The sequence below is a fragment of the Triturus cristatus genome, chromosome 2_1, assembly GCF_964204655.1.
Source record: "Triturus cristatus chromosome 2_1, aTriCri1.1, whole genome shotgun sequence".
Taxonomy (NCBI): Eukaryota; Metazoa; Chordata; class Amphibia; order Caudata; family Salamandridae; genus Triturus; species Triturus cristatus.
In genome coordinates, this window is record NC_140581.1 from 1,034,368,721 (window position 1) to 1,034,386,136 (window position 17,416).

Genomic DNA, 17,416 nt, shown 5'->3' on the forward strand with positions numbered 1-17,416 from the left:
GCTTGTGCAAGGCCTTCTGTAATACAGATCGTACTGGTGCATGTATAGCACGGCTTGATCATAAAGGGGCATTTCTTTAAATTGCATGGGGTTGTGGCCCCATGCAAAGGAAGGGGCATGTTTCATCTGAAAGTGCACCATGCCATATTATAGACATGGACCCAGAAGCAAAGGAGCTGTTAGTAAGTCTACCCGCCAGTGGCCCTTCGAAGAGAGAAACTGCAGTTCACTTAGTATTCTTAGTGTTGTAGTACAGTATTCTACTGTCAAAGATGTCAAAGTGTTATCCTGTCTATTTGTAACCCGACTTAGGGGAACTTGAACCATGCGTGGAAACTGATGTATGGGTCTGGTGGGTTAGTTGATTAATGTGTCCACTATAGGGGCCTGTGTTTAACCTCATGATCACAGGTTCAAATCCCCGCTGGTACATTCAGCCTTTCATCCTTCTGAGGCTGATAAAATGAGCACCATTTAGTTGGGTAAGATCTATTATTCAGCACATGATACCTACGAGTGAACATGCGCTTTACAAATGCACATGGTATATTATGATGTATTCTTAGAATTCAGGGATCACTAGAGGTTTATTTATTAAACCTGCTGTGTCGGTATAATAACAAGTGTTTCTTTTGTACAGCTTCATTACAAACTGTAAGAAGAAAGTGAGACGAGCGAATGTAGATAAAGCCAGATCCAATTTTGACAATTTTGAGAGGAGAAATCAAAGTAATCATACTGCTGAAGGAGCTCCCAGACTCGTATTAAAAAAGAAGACAAAAGCATTTGTACAGGCATTTTATTGACACACAATGTATTTTTTTCCACTATTGATGATTCTTTGTCAAAAGTGTACATTAAGCAACATTAACATTTTCTTAATTAGAATCTTGTAAAAGTTCAACTAGGAACTCGCAGCGCTGTAAATAATCAAACACCCTTTATTCCAGCATCAACCAGACTGTAATGGACATATGAATTTAGCTGCCGTCCATTTTACATATTCACATAATTCTTCCCAGAGCAATGGTCCAGCACTAATATTAGCAATAATAGGATGCTTGTGAGAGGAGATCAAATGGATGCCGTCGAAAAAGTACTTTTTGATCGCTGCAGAGTACCCCTCGGTACCAATGTCTGATTGTGCGCTATACAAGTCTGTAATGTAACTGCTAAATAACAATCAATGACAATTACATATTGACACATTTTGTTACATGCCATTTCAAGCAGTGCTATTCGTAGTTAAACATAAGAACTGACAAACAAAGGTTGTTCCAAAAATGAGCATGACTACTAATAAACATTTTTTGTGTGAATTGAGATCAGAGAGCTTGGTGCATAAAAACGTTGCTATGAGCACGTGCAACTTACTTTCGTAACAGTGTTTGCTTCTAGAATTCAGGAGTAAGCCAGGAGTATCGCAAAAGTAAGTTACATTAAAAATGTCCAGATTCAAAAAGATGTTGCTGTAACTTACTCTTGCAGTGCTGTTGACTTACTCCTGAATTCCAGGAGTAAACCTGGAGTAAGCCATGCGAATCTTTGGAATTCAACCAGAAACCAGGCGTACTACAGGAGTCATATCTACTCATAGCACAATCTTTGTGACTCGTTCACAAAAGGTTGTAAATCTGGTACCAAATGCATACTGCACGGTTTGATGCTTTTTATTATTTAAATGGAAAATCTATTGCCACCATTGTTGTGGGCATTAGTTTTCAAAGTCCCCCAAAATCCTTCTATATATGCCTTCCATGCAATGGACAGTGCGGCTAACATTTGCAAAAAGAGTCTGTGGGACCCCCCAATTTCATGCAATGCACCCCTGATGCATTTAATTTTCAGCTTATCAAATGAATGGTATTACAATCTGAGGTTTTTGGGTTCGCAGAATGCTAGACAAGCGATTTATATTTCAAATGTTCTCTTTTTTTTCTTTCAAATGAGTAGTACGCCTTTGAAGATGGGCAAGGGTCTAATCATGATCTGGGCACATTTCGGCTTTAAATTATGTGACTGGTAAATATTAATTTTTGAGGTTTTGGTATTTGCTGGTAAAGCTATTTGCACTCGATTCCAAGCATCAGACCTCCGAATGGGGCTTATTTAACACATGTGTAACTTTTTCTGTTATATTTCCGCATAATTAAGTTACATTTTACCTACGAAAATTGTGCAGGTCTCTGGAGTGCAAAAGCTGCACCAGAATTGTATTCCTGTTAAGGAGGCAAATTTATGTTTGTGCCCGAAATGGGATTTTTGCCCAGATTTTGATCATGGCATTAGAATTTGGTTCACTTTTGATGAACATTAAGGTACCACTGTTCAATTTAACTTCCTCCTTGTCAAGAACAGGCGTATTTTAAGCCCGCCTCTTCTTCTGCTTCCTCACAGGCTTGACGTCAGGCCCGGCCATTGCCAGATTTTGGTCACCTCTCCCCAAGCTGTTGAAACCTTGGTTCTGTGGCCTGTATGAATGTGGATGTCTCTCATCTACTACTGCATCTGGTGACGTTTCGGTTACTACACCAGTGGGTTCCACGAACATGACCTCGGTTGTGCTCTCAGTAGGAAATTGCCTCAAGCCAGCGGGTGGTGTGAACCCGGCAGTGCCTGCTCCTGTCAGGCTTCCTTCAGTCACTCCCTTCCTGATTCCTGCAGGTACTGTAACTGCAAGAACTTCTCTGGTGTCTTGAGCTGGTGTGACGTCAGGCGCAGCGCTTGCCGTCTCTCCCCGTTTGTTAGGGTTGGACCCTGCTTGGCCCATTGGAACAGCTTCTTGTTCATCTAAGCTGATTCCAGCCTCAGCCGCAGGACGCGCTGCTCCTTGCAACATTGGTGGTAATACTGGTAATCCTGGAAATGCAGACATTCCTGGTAATACTGGGAATGCTGGTAAAACAGATCCAAAGTGTGGCATGATCACTCCCCCAAAGACCTGTGGCACAAGGGGCTGCATGGAAATGAGAAAAGTATTAGTAATGTGCGAACACAGTCATAAATTGTAAGCAATACAGTAGCTTATATAGAGGACCGCTAGAATTATGCAGCAGTGTAGGACTAAATTGAGCAGCAGGTGACTAAATTATGTGGCACAAAATAGCTAATTGTGTGGCATTATGGGGCACATTTTGTGGCTAAATTATCTTGATGTTTTTTCATTCTAATACCAAATGCAATGCAAAACGACATAAGTGTCTTAAAAGCGAAAACGAAACTCATTCATTAGGTCTTTCTATCTATATTGTTTTTCACCTACTAATGAGTTAATTGTGTATGGAAAACTAATATATTATCACTTATATATTAACACTGCCCCTTGTAATTCCAAGAGTCAAATATAGTGAGTTACAGGAAGTGAGCAAGTGAAGTCTTGCTTTCTGCTGAGCGTAGCATGCTGCATTCAGCAAAATATATGTGTACATGCAGTTGTACTCAGCAGAAAACTAGCCTACATAAAGTTACATAAAGTTCTTGTAATAAAAGACATGACTCATTTATTCCACCAATTACACTGACATTGCTGACCTGGGCCAGTATTACAGAGTGCCCCAGGGGTGCAGCGGCCATTTGCACCCACTTTGTGCACCCCCCGGGGCACTTTTTTATTACAGAAGGGGCCACAGACGCTTGTGCGGAACCTTCTATAGTACAGATAGACTGGCGCACATTTTGTACCAGTGCTATCTCAGGAGGGCATCCCCTCATTTATATGGGGGCATGTCCCAATGCAAATGAGGGAATCTTTTTACTTCTGCACCCGTGCCGCATTATGGACGTGGGTGCAGAGGGGAAGAAGCTTTAAGGAAGCGCACTCTCAGTGCGCCACAAAAAATTTTCGAACTCTCAGTGCGCCCCCCGATAGCAGCCCTCTGGAGATGGTCAACAAGGGGGTCAAATGGATCCCCCCAGACATCCCCTTGCAGGCGGGTTCAGTTATTCACTGCATCCGCCAGCAAGGGGATCTCTCTACCCTCTTTAAAGTGCAGGCGGGTGCTGCCTGCACAGTGAAACATGGAGTGACTTTGAAGCAACCGTTCTTTATTTCACTTGAATTCCATGCCTCCAGGGCAGTAAGAGTTTGCGGCTTCCCTGAGGGCAGCACATTCAACCTAATATGGCGCAATTTCCCTTTTTGCGCACGGCGCACCTGTTTGCAGATGCTCCATGGCGCAAACTGGGAAAGTGCGCCGTGTATGAATTCTGTGTGCACCCTTGCGCCATAAGAAGCACCTGTTTTCATTAAGGAGGAGCCCTGCAGAATACTATTGTATGTTGCATAAGTAAAATGTAAGTACCTGGCAATGGGGCAAAGTGACACGTAGACCTTAAAAAGAGGGGTAAAATGCTTGAGATTTTTCTGTACTTTGAGCTCCCCAGTGAAATAACTGCTGCTTTACGAACAGTGTCTGGTGCAAAAGGAACTTGCCTGAATAATTAAACAAAAAATGTTCATGATAAAGAACATAATATTTCTTTCCTCTATAAATTACATTAAAATGAATGAGGATTTTTTCATGCTGCAGACAAACGCCCTTCCCTTGCCCATCAACTAGGGATGTGACAGACAAAGATAACATATTATTTGATTATTAAAAATAATGAAAAGAAGCAGCTATAAAAGAGGTGCCGCCACCTACATAACGATGAAGGAAGCTTCGCCAATGATCAACCACTTTTCACTAAAAAAGAAAGGACTTGAGGTAACTTATTGCAGACTTTAAAAAGCTCCCAACCGCTTTACATTCAAGGAGTGTACTTAACACCTAGTCTGTCTCTGGGAATGTTAATACTGCATGAGCAACAGTTTCACTTCCATAGGACCAGTTTAACTCAAAATGACCAGTTGACTTTTGTGAGGAGTCTGCCGCTGCGTTGCACCATAAGTGTGATGTTTTCTGTAGTACATTTTGAGGTATTTAAGCTATAAATACACTTTTGGGTAAAATCTGAACCTTTTGCAGAAGATGGTGGAATATATTGCAAATGCATAATTACAGGGTGAGAGCCAGGGCTACCTACTCGCATGATTCCTGTAGCTTTTCCTGTGGTATTATAATACTATTAATGATGAACAGCATTAACACAGATGGGATTGTGCTGTGTCCATGCATTATATTGGTAAGGACATGCATTGTGTTTATCGTTTTGTATCTGATTCCAAATCTCTATGGCTAATTCACTTAGCATTTCTCCAGCATTATCACTAAGTTATAGTCACTCATAGAAAGTCTTTTATGAACCATGTCCCCTAATTTTAGATTTCTGAATAGTTTTGAACTTAAAACGTTAAATGATGATAAATATTTTTTATGTGCTATATGTTGATACTCCCTATCGCCTTTGTAAGGTGTTGTCCCTTTTTTTTAAAGAGTTTTATATAGCGCGAACTTGACCTGAAGGTATTGGGTCTCACAACGCTTTACAGGAGCACCAGTTGCGTTACATGAGAACACATTCATTTTTTGTTTTTTTTGTCAGGCACAGGGAGATTAAGTGATTTTCCCAGAATCACAGGATGTTGCGTGTCCTTGCCGAGACTCGAACCTGGTGCCCCAGCTCCGAGGTTGACCGCCCTAGCCATTAGGCCAACTCCTCTCCCCTTTCAGTATAAGCTTGGGCCTGGAGCAGCTTATCTCTCCACCCTTTAGAGATTGTTTAGGCCTCATATAGGTTCACTTATGGCCTTATGTATCCGAGTGATCTAAATGATTAATGGAGTGTAGTGCACTTGAACCTATATAGAAAGTGCATTTACCACGTAACCTCGAAATGTTATGTGAGTGTGTTTTCACAATGCCTTGTAACAATGAATTGCAGTTCTCATATATATCTACACATGTGTGGTATAAATAACAATATTGATCTTCTTGTATCCATGTACTCATTTAAATAATGTCTTGCATTTATCATATAACAGGAATTCTTGGTGAGGATGATATGACAAACGAGCACAGGGAGGACTATTGCAGGGGTGGCTCCTCTGAAATAGCGCAGCAACATCGCCCCACTGGCTCAGAGCCTGCAGGTGAAAAATAAAAAGATATTCCATCATCATTTTATTTTCCACCTACTGGCTGAGCCAGAGTGTGTAAGGAGGGGTGAGCCGGGGCCATGGAAATGAGGAGGACTGGTTTGTGCATTTCCGAGGGCACATGTTTGTTTGGCCAGCTGTCTTAGGCCGGCCGAACACACATGCACACTTAGGTTTTTCCAAATGGGCTGCATTGCACAGCCGTGTTGGAGAAACAGCACAGACTCCCTGTCCTGAGTGGAGTGTCAAACCAGTCTGCTCAGGCCAATCCCTGCGCTACTCTTATAGCATGAGAGCAGCACGGGGATTGCACAGGGAGCCTGTGATGCTGTCCCAGTGTCTGCTGGGGCCAAGAAGAATACCTAGGCACGACGCGACGTGACTTGGGAGGTGGCATGCAACTTCAGGTAAGTTCCTTTTATAAAAACTATTATTCATCCCCAGTGATCCCCTTTCCTCGCTCCCCGTCAATGCCCCGTCCACCCGCCTCAACACTTTTTGTTTGTTGCAGCCGCCACTGGACTACTGTCTGTGCAGAATGAGGAGATGGAATCCAAGGATGTTTCAAATATGTGGATCAAAGAAAAGAGTTACGGGTGTAAATGCCAAAGAGTATCATTTGAAGGTGGACACTAATGAGACCTTTTGATAGGGGATTCTAGAATCTTCTTTCTGTGGGTATATCTAGGCAATCATCTTTAGCTTTGTCCAGATTCCTTTCAGACTAGGAGAGGTGTAGTCCACTATGCACTACTTTTGTTGTGTACTTTATGCTATTACATATTCGTTCCTTGGAGAACTTCTTCTTTTATTATATTGGATCTAAGTAGGGTCTCTTTCCAGCTCTAATTAGTGTAGGTTATGTAAGTAGAATTAGCATTTCAATCATGCATTATAAACAGGAGGAACGAAGCTTTCAATCTAGCCATCAAGTAGTTTGTGCCTACATTGCTCCACCAGTATTGTTTAAAGGTCATGGAGGCTGTTTGATTGATATATATATATACACACACACATCCCTCATGTGCGTAAATATGGTTTTATGGGAAAGTTACAGTTTATCAAATATAGTTACCATTTCCTCCGAGCTCATTAGCAACCCCTAAAAGAGAAACAAGAAAATACATTAGTTGGTGATAATCGCGTGTAAAGTGCTGGTGGCTAAAGCAGACTTCTGATTCCCTTTAAACAACATATCCTTTTATAATGTGCACTCTTGGCATACAGCAAACCTACACATGAATCACATTTATGTATTTATTTATTTACTTGTCACAACATGTTTAAAGGTGATGTTCATAGACAATGAATGTCATGAAATTGGCCATGGGAGCATATTTAGGGGAACTGTGCTATCGATCCCTGGATTTGTTTTAACCAACCCTGTATCTATTCGCAGTGAAAAGAATGGGTAATCATGTCATGTATGAGGCAGACACAAAAATATTGTTGGGTGTGTCTAGCGCCCAGAGCCCACCGACACCTGATTGTCATATTTTACTATTTCAACAGAAGGCAAATTGATATTTTCCTTGCTTGCACCAGGGCCCATGGCATACTCACCAAATTTGATATTTAGTGCACGTGTGATTCATTTTTTAACTACGACTACTGAAGCAGGTATTGTACATGTATAAAATGCAGCGTGACTATCATACACAAGCAGGTGGTAAGGCACCAAATGTGAACACATTACAGATGTAGGCAAGAGCTGCACTGGCTGTGTTTCATTGTCTGATGAGACAATTAACAGTTTAGGTGACATATCAATTATCTGAGGAGCGGGAGTCAGAAACTGGTGAGAAAGCAGAACATGTTCGGAATTTAACGATTTAATCAGCTGAGATTCTTGTTATTAGAAATCTACAGAGGAATCTGCTAATAGAAACACGTTTTAGCAAAGTCAATAGGTCTGACTTTTTGTTACTTTTTTGTCAACTAAAAGGTATTGTAATGGATGGGAGACTTAGTGTGTGTTGCACCAAACTGTCTTAAAAATCCCATAATAAATCCACATCATGGGGTATGGAAGCTAGTAGTAGGGCCCTCTGAACAAACTGCATTAACAGAGGTATGCTGTGCCTTCAAGGAACAGAATCCAGAAAAAGTCTTGGAACATTAAGGCCCAGACTTACTAAGGCTTTGTGCCAGATCTAGAATGACACAAATCGATACCAAAAGGCACAAAATGTGTGTCTTTAGAATGTAGAGCATTTCTTAAGAGTTCCTAGTATTCAGGGTACTGGTAAAGTGCCCCAAGATGCAATGCAGTGTGCTAAACATGCTGTTAAACATAGAACAATATTACACAAGTGTGCAAATGCATTTGATGAGAGCCCCTTTTGATATACATATATGATGCTGCCAGAAAGAGATAAAGCTCAGTCCGACCTCAAATAGTAAAATCATTATCCCGTGCAAGACCATATATTTCAATATATGCATACTGATGGGAGATGACATGTCCTGTCCACATGCTTCACTATTAAGAAGATGCAGGAAGTGGTTTCAGGAAGCCCAACCTGATTTATTGCCTTGGGTTACTTTGCTCGAGTAAGCAGTAGAATAACATCACTTCAAAATCTCTCCAGTGTTAAAGCAGTAGCTATATGAGAACTTTAGTTGGCGTTTTGGAGCACCATTTGTTTTAAAAAACATTGCCAAGAAAATCAAAGAACCTGATTACGAGTGTGGCGGTATTCCGGCCGCCGCAGTCACTGTGGTGCAGCGGTGGAGGTCCACCATCTGCCGGATTCCGACTTTCAAAGTTGTACCGTGGTGGACAGCTGTCTGCACAGTCATTCCCTGTCGGTGGCGGAGCTGTGCCACGATGTAACATGCTCAGCGGGACTGGCGCAGTCCCGCCTAGAATATTACGAGTTCCTGCAATGACAGCCATTATATGGCAGTAGCCCAACCATGAAAAGGCTGGTGGTGCAGGAACAAAGAGGGTTCTAAAGGACCCCCATACCCTCTGGCATGGGGATGCATTCAGGAGGGGCGCAACATGTGCTCCCTGTATGCTTGCACTCCCAGTTCATGTCACCGTCCATGCCGTACTGGAACATTTTTGCTGTTCCCACTGCTGTGCCTGTTTTTCTGGCACCGCCGTGGGAGGCAAAGGATCGTCCAATTTACATGATTTCAACTCCTAATAAGGCAGGCGGTCATTGCGCATCTTTGGTGCAGTGGTGCCGTAATCAGGCTCTAAGATTTTTTTTGGTCATTGCTAAGAATATTGGCAAATGTAATGCCATTTACAAAAACTTTAACATTTTGCCTACTCATTTCAGGTTCAAATGTTTTTATTTTTTTGAGGATTTTTGGAAAAAATAATATGTTTAGTCTATATAACTGCTCCTATTATGTCAAAGGGGAATAAGGACTATTTCAAGATGGTTGCCATCATAACAACGGATTCCTTTTGTCTGGTGTCATATTTGAAATGTCCAAACAGCTCAAATCACGTTCATTCAACAGAAACCCCCACATCACCTTTGAAGTTCCTTAACGCCTGCACCCATAAGGACCAATATCTTAATTTCACAATGACATCGGTATGAAAGCAACACTATGGGGCAGATTTACAAGCCCCTTGCATGACTTTTGCGCTGCAGTTGAGTCTTTTTTTTGACGCAGCAGCGGCGCAAACAATGTGGCCTATTTACAACGTGATGCATCTCGCGAGATGCGTCACGTTGTAAAGTCCTGCGTCACATTATACCTGCGTCAGGTATAATGTATGCAGGGTGGGCGTACCCATGCAGGAAGGCCTCGTAAAAGTGACTCAGTGAAATCTACAAGATTTCACTGCGCCACTTTTAGGATGCCAAACCTTAAGCCTGCTTCAAGCAGGCGTAAGTAGTGATGCAGTGTAGTGGGAATAGGCCTCAACACGCATTGCTGGAGTTGTGTTGTGCTTGCGACACGACTCCAGCAATGCGTGACTTTTCCGCCAACAGATGCGTCAGAATTTCTGACGCATCTGTCAATCCTTGCGCCATAGTGCGCCGTATTGTAAATACGATGCATCTATGGAGGCGCAAGGGCTTTGGGTGGCGCAGGGAAAGTGACGCATCTGTACAGATGCGTCACTTTCTTGTAAATCTGCCCCTATATTTTAACTTTAGGAATGCTTCCTGTAAAATCACTTTCAGCATTATTTAAGGAACCAATACTCTTTACATCTCCTATCACAGTTTTGAAGATGAAAAATGTCAATAGGCTGACCCACCACAGGCTTTGACGCCCCACATAAATAAGTATACAATTTTAAATTTTATATCAAATATCTTACCTGTTGTCCCATTTGTGTTATTATTAGTGGGAAAAGCTGTAAAATAAATTATATATTAATGCATCATTGGGGTTGCACATTTGGAACATATGAAAAATGTAGTTTTCGGTTATACATGAAATACAATCATACTTTTCATATGCCAATGACATATTTAAATCCTGAAACCATTTTGATCATTTTCAGGGACCCATTGTGTTATTGCAATCTGTAGGAAAAAGCCTGTTTGCATAGTCACCTCCATTGTTTTGCTAGATTTTGTTCCTTTTTTGACTCTATTCATAGGGGCACTGCTGTCCAGTGCCCAATGCATGGGACCTGACTAGAAAGAAGATCATGATGAATTTGCTATCCTCTGAATTAACTTACTTACAAGGTCTTTAGTATATGGCACCAAGTGTACCCAGAGCTGGTGAGTTAAATGTCACTAGTGGACTGCAGCACTCATTGTGCCACCACTAAAGTGACAATGCAAATACTTGACTGCAAACCTGCTACCAGTAACTTGGTTGTGCAGGTTTAAACTGCAAATTCGACCAGATAAAATAACTTCTTTTGACAGGCTTAATCTCCTTTTAAATATTCAGAAATCACTCTAATGCGGCCTTAAATGTCCATAATGCAGAATGCATAATATGTAAAAAATAAGGCACGTAATAGTTTAATGTTAAACATTTCCTTACAGTGACAATTCCATAAAAGTTAATTTCACTGTATCTTGGTTAGCTGCTCCATAGGAAAGCATTGGGATACTTTATTAAACCGAATAGAGTTAATTCTGCCTCAGAACCAGGTAAAGAGTCAATTATTGGACTTTTTAAAATATTTTTTGCAAATGCAATTCATTGGTAAAGTTGAATTTGTAACACAAATTCTACAAAAGATACTTTTGATAAATCACCATTAGCATGCCTTAACCCTCTAGAAGTCTTTTTGCCTGTGTTTCTAACTGTCACCCAGGAGCTAATTAGCTCATAAGTTATGTGTGAAATTGCTCCCAGAGGTGAGGCAAAGGCCTTGAGTTGGGGAGAAGTTGACCTTTCCCTGACAGGATGGCCTGGGGGCTGGGCCCAGTCCCATGCTTTAAATATGGGCAAATAAAGCTCACACTAGAGTCTGTCTCCCTTTCATATAACTAGCCAGCCAGGCACTGAAACCAATGGGAGTGGAGCTACCCCCAGAAACAGTTTTGAGAGATCATAGGTAGGGGACTGGTTGCTCATATTCTTGGCCACACCTCTAGGATTAGCACAGGAGTTCTGAACAAGGGAATAAAGGTTCTACCATGTTAGATTCAGGTAGAGATGGGCAATGTGGTATTGTTTGCAGTAGGGCACATGGGAACTGCTGCAAAAGTGGGCAGAAGGGGCCAGTAGTCACCCCCACCAACAGGCAAGTGCCAGGAATAAATGTGGTAGCCCTGGACACCCTCCACAGAAAATACAGGACCTGTGAAAGACAGAAGAAGGCTTTCATTTGCTCTTGTGACCAGTGAGGAGAACCCCAAGGGTTGGACCTGCTCCAACCTATACCCCAGACTAAGAAGTAGACTCCAAGTATCAGTTGGCTGACCTCCTGTTAAACTACAGGAACTCAAAAACCGCAAGAAGCCCACTTTCCAGAATGAGCCAGCTAACCAGTTTCAACTGGACCTGCCCCGTACCCTGGTGGTGGCCTCTGATGGAGTGAGTCCTGACTGCCAGGTTCTGCTCCTGAGGTCCTTGATCGCTTGGCTGGTGTTAGAGTATACACCTCCTGCCCTAACTGCAAAATCTGGGACTCAGAAATGTTTTGCAAACTTTACCCTGAAGAAACGACAGAGATCGGGTTCACCTCTGAAGCCAATGCCCCCAAAGTTGAATCACCAGCCGGCCTCAGCTTGCTGGTTTGTTCCACTGAAGGAAATTTGACTTCGATAAAAGTTTTTAAGTATGAATGAATGTAGAGGACCTTGAAGGACCAATGTCGAGGAGCCACTGACGTTGAAGCCTTCCTGGGAATGGACTTCGGACTTTGCCAGATTGAAGCTTTCCCCCCTTTGTCAATGACTGGGACCTTGTGCTTCAGCAACCTGCCATTGTTGAAGTCTGTCTCAGATTTAGCTTGCCCCGTCGAGACTCAGACAACAAATATTTCTTCATGAAAGTTTCGAAGTCAGAGTGTAAATTTCCTACTGAGATGAACCTCATCCCTGTATCTGACCAGTGATCCATCGTGGTCAGCCTTAACTTTTGATCTGACCTGGTCTGGCATAATGAGATACCCCCAGCCAGGGCTTTGTGCTTTTAGGTGCTATTTTTTTATTTAAAACTTCTGAATATTCATCTCTCCAATACCCTTTATTGGATTATCATTTTTGTGTCATTTTGTTCATCAAATTATTCTCTACTTTTATAAATTTGAGTGGGTTTTTATTGTGTTGCGCTATCAACTTTATTACTGTTTTGCTACTTCTAAATGCTTTGCATATGTTTTTAAGTTAAGCCTGTCTGATGTGTGCCATACCTACAAAGGGTTAAGCCCAGGTGTAAATTACTGAAAACTTCACTGGACTGAACATTAATAGTGATATTATTACTTGTGGTGGACAAGCATAAACTCCATCTAAAAATCCAGTTTCTCACACAATTGTTTTTGGAAAAAAGGAACATTTTAAACACTTCTGAACACAACAAAAGCATATGGGAAAATAGAGACTCAGTGTATACAACAATCCAGATGATGTTGACCTGGGAAGCTATGCTACATAATCAGATATGTAAATTTCTAAGGTTGGTAAGGTGCACTAAGCTGATCGAGTTTGCACTATCGTAGGCTACAATTTTTTCTGTTCAATTTTTCACTGCATTTTTGCTCCAACAATAAATTCCAATCCCAGTATTTTTCTCCTTAACATTTTTTCCCAAAAGATTCTATTCTAAAATTATTACTCCACATGGATTTTCTTGCTTACTTTATTTTGTTGGTATGTCATCTTGTCCTTTGCTTCTCACTTCTATGTATATTTTAGTCCTCCACTTTCCTACTAATGTATCTCTTTTGAAATCTTAGCATCCTTACTGGACTGTTACATCTTTCTTATTATTCTGCAGAGTGGCTACCAGCACTGAACACAGTATTATGTGTGGCGATTCACCAAAGTTGTTACAGTAGTAACTAATAGAAATAGACATCTCCAATTATGTGTTGTAGTCACACATGCCATGCCATGTTGCACCAGGAGTGAACTCATAGAGGATGAAGTTGCGCTTGTCTGTGCTGAGTACAAATTGCCATTTTTCCCAAAGTGCAAAAAACCTTCCCTGAATAAGCTACAAGGAGCTGGGGGACATGAGAGACTCGACAGTCGCGCCCATTTCCCTGAAGAATAGTTGCATAGCGCTCAATATACATAGGTATGCCACAGTCCACATAACTGGCAGATGGAAATACATCTGGTCTAAAATATGTTTTCCCTTCCAAGATCTAGGACGAGCTGTCCTTGGATCTGGGAGGTGCAACTGGTGCTAACTACTCTTCCCATTCACCCAGAATCATCAGCATTTCTCTTGACTGACTACATAGAAAAGGAGAAAACACATTGTGGTTTAGAAGTGCTTTGTTGAAGTTTAATTAGCAAATTATGCAGTTTCCTGGTGTAGATTGTGCACTATGTAAATTAAAATTGTGCAGGATTACCAGGTACTCGATATGCACTCTCATTCTTCATTGCGCACCTTGGAATGGGGAATAACATACTAATAGTAAATGTTACATTCCATTCCTTGATGTGGAAGCAGCACTTTGTCTGTGCCTAGTTTTAAGGTATGCAACTTTTGCTCAGGCTGTAATGTCGAGATTGGACCCATTGGTATTAGTGCATCAATGCGAATCTTGCACAAAGTGGCAAATAAGTGGTCGGTTTATGACTGACATACATTACAAAAACAAAAGAGGGACATGCTTACATGATGGGGGTGGGGAAACATTGGATGGTGGACTGTCATTTCTCCTACATTCATCGGAAGGGCTTGTGGGTAAGACATGACTCCTGGTTGTTGGTTACCCTGTGAAAGAAGAAACAATCTTAGAGACATATTTGTCAACATAACTTAACCTTACAGGAAATGTATGTTGTCATTTATTCACAGTTATTTTGTTTTGCTTGTCAATTTTGTTTTTTGGTTTCCAATCTTTTACATAGCATTAAGCATGTTATTATGCGGCCGCTTAACTTGTATGTTGATTTTGAGATACATCTGGATGAGATTCATAAGGGGTTCCGTGATGTATTCAAGAAACCTGAGTTGCAAAATGTGATACTTCAGTGTCATATTCTGGATTAAATTGAGATATTTCATTTATGGCCTTCAGTGTTGCGTTGTTATGCGTAACGGTAGTGAAGGAATAATAATAAGAAAATAGTTAAAGATTGTTCATCACAGAGAGTTGTGAAACCCGCTTTTTTGAGTGGTATGACCCATTTCCATTTTAGCACAATGGTCAGCTAAAGCTAAAGGTAAGCGACTGGGTGTGTGTGTGTGTGTATGTGTTTGTGCGTCTTACTTTCACATGTTTTTCTCCATAGTGTATCTTCTTAGGAAGGGTTTGTGAAGAGAGCAGTCAAAATGATCAACCTATAAGAATATCGACTGTAGAACACCCTTAACCATCATCAATGTATAGAAGGCAAGAGAACAAACCACATTTATAGGTAGCAATCGATAAACTGGTTCAGAGCGGGAAATTAAAAGTAGTCCTAGCCCTTTGAACACCTTCACTAGACATGGACTGTGTGATGAGCTAGAGTATTTGCTTTTGTCGAGCAGAAGCACAAAAATGTGATTAGTATAAGAGGTCAAATGGGAGTCCAGTAAATCATTATATAATACATGGAATTCTGCAATCAGTTGTCTCTGATTCCTTTATAATCGGTGACTTGTGATGCACCCAGTCACGGCTTATAAAGTAGACATCAGAACTCAACTGTAATAAGTTATTGTAGGCAAGTTCTGATGTCACAATGCCTACTGCCAAAGCCAGAACTCAGGTGAAAGGCAGGTCAGGTCATGGAGCAGCTGTTTAAAGCAACAAAACTGACATTTTACTTTTCTTTATTCTACTTTATTTTTCTAGCTTAAAGTGACCAGCAGAAAGAACATGATAATGTTTTGCATTCCTTAAATAATTATAGAAAAAATAAAATTTTCTGCATGTTTCTACACATTGTGAACTACTGCATTTTTTCTAAGTGACCTGAATTAAACGGCTTCTAATATATTTTTGCAACAAATATTTAACAGGTATTGGAAGTGCTTAATTTAGCACTAGAGGTTCTATTTTTAGTCCATGTTTGCAAACACACTCTCTTTTTCATATGAAAGAGCTATACACCATGGTTGTAAGTGATTTGTGGGAAAGTTGATGGTGTGACCAGGTATTGTATGGGATAAAGTACCCCCTGCAATACACGATAAGGATATTGCAAGTCACCTCAAAGTTCCATAAACTTATAAAGTCACTCGGCCTTTGGCCTTGTTCCTCTATATGGTAATGGAACTCCGTGTGGCTTGCAATATCCATCAATGTACGGCAGGGGGTACTTTACCCTTATACCATTAGGCATATCAAGCAGACCCCTTTGCTTCTCTATTGCTAGTACATTTTTAAACATGTTCACTTGTTGTGCACAACATTTTTTGTTGTTGTTTTTTTTTTTTAAACTGTGCTCATGCCCTGACACGTGCTGGAGGAAGACAACCTGCAATGTGTGTTCCTGTTCCCCATACAGTCCTTACTTGGAATTACTAGCGGAGTAGGACCCTCGTAGTTTTCCTCACGTAAAGCCCTGATTATCAAATAACTTATTATTCCTGTGGTAGCAGCAAACTCCTGTTTGCATATAGATACGAATTGAGCTCTGTACCTAAAATGATGGCAGATCAAACCTGCCAAACTTTACAAGATGAAAAGTCGTAATGAACAGCGAGACGTGCATTTTGGTGGGGAAAGAATGAAAAAAATCTACTCTATGCCTCACGTTTGAGGGCTCAACTTGGAATTGCCGCTATTTATCACACACATTAAATTCCAAACCTCAGGAATTTGGAAACAAAGGAGTAGACATGTTTCATGAATTCATAGAAATGACACTGGACGCATGCGTGCTGTCAGATATGAAAATAGCACAGAGTATGCCCAGTACCGGAATAAAAATGTACTTACTGGTGACTGTGGAAAACCTGGCGGCATTGAAAGCGGTGGTAACATTGGCAGATTCCCAAACACATATTCAAGTGGTTGAAACTGATAAAGAAGGTGGGTATAGTTAAACAGAAGTGAGAAAATGTTCCTAATAATGGACAAAGCTTCTCTTTTGTGAACGCTTATGGTTTGAGCACCTTATCAAATGCAATACTCAAATGACGCACAAACACCCACACACACCAGTTATACATAGTATTAGGACGTGATTATCTGTGCAAGCATGTTCGTCCATCAGTACAGGAGTAGAAGAGACAGGATTTCCAAATGTATGTCCCCACATTGGTTTTTGATTTAGGGTAATGCTGCCAAGTAAGTCATAGTAAGTTCTGTTCTATAGCAGCCTAATTACAAAGTACCAATGGTTGTGTGTCAGTGGGCCAACCATTGGATGTTGGGCCTAGTCTATAAGTAGCCTTGTTGTGTCTCTTTAAACAGTATGAGACAGATTTACTAATTTTTCACACAACACTGCTCATTAAGCACATTTGATGCTCTGCTTTGTGCAAGGGGAAAAGCACAGACCAGAGCCAAATCTATTATGTTTGGCCTGTTGCTGATGTTACCCCCCTTGCATGGGACACAAACAGTCTTGCAAGACACTCCACCTTATACTATGGTAAGTGGGTGAGAGTGTCCTGCCTAGCATAGGATTTGTACTGGAAGCATGTTTTTCCTGCACAAATTCCTATGTCTAGCACAAAATCAAAAGGATTCCACAAATCAATAGGGTGCTATGCACTGAAGCGTACTTGTAATGGGTGGGTCTTTTGGAGGAGTAAATACAATTCCCCTTGGTAAGGCCTTTATTCATTTTTATTCAAAGCCTGGTTCTAGCT

General features: G+C 41.1%; 1 protein-coding gene across 6 annotated transcripts in view; it reads right to left on the reverse strand.

Moving 5' to 3' along the window:
* Nucleotides 1–815: 815 nt before the first annotated feature.
* The window catches only part of AMTN (amelotin), a 32,726-nt gene continuing 16,125 nt past the window's right edge, over nucleotides 816–17,416 (reverse strand). For 3 of the 6 annotated variants that reach the window (XM_085640823.1, XM_085640821.1, XM_085640820.1), the window contains 4 exons: nucleotides 14,282–14,380; nucleotides 10,335–10,370; nucleotides 7,113–7,139; nucleotides 816–2,956 (listed from right to left, as the gene is read on the reverse strand). In XM_085640823.1, the coding sequence (XP_085496949.1) occupies nucleotides 2,366–2,956; nucleotides 7,113–7,139; nucleotides 10,335–10,370; nucleotides 14,282–14,380 (753 nt within the window). In that variant the 3' untranslated portion in view covers nucleotides 816–2,365. Of the gene's footprint in view, nucleotides 2,957–7,112; nucleotides 7,140–10,334; nucleotides 10,371–14,281; nucleotides 14,381–16,538; nucleotides 16,620–17,416 lie in introns of all 6 variants that reach the window. The other 3 variants (XM_085640819.1, XM_085640818.1, XM_085640822.1) reach the window with 2 other exon arrangements.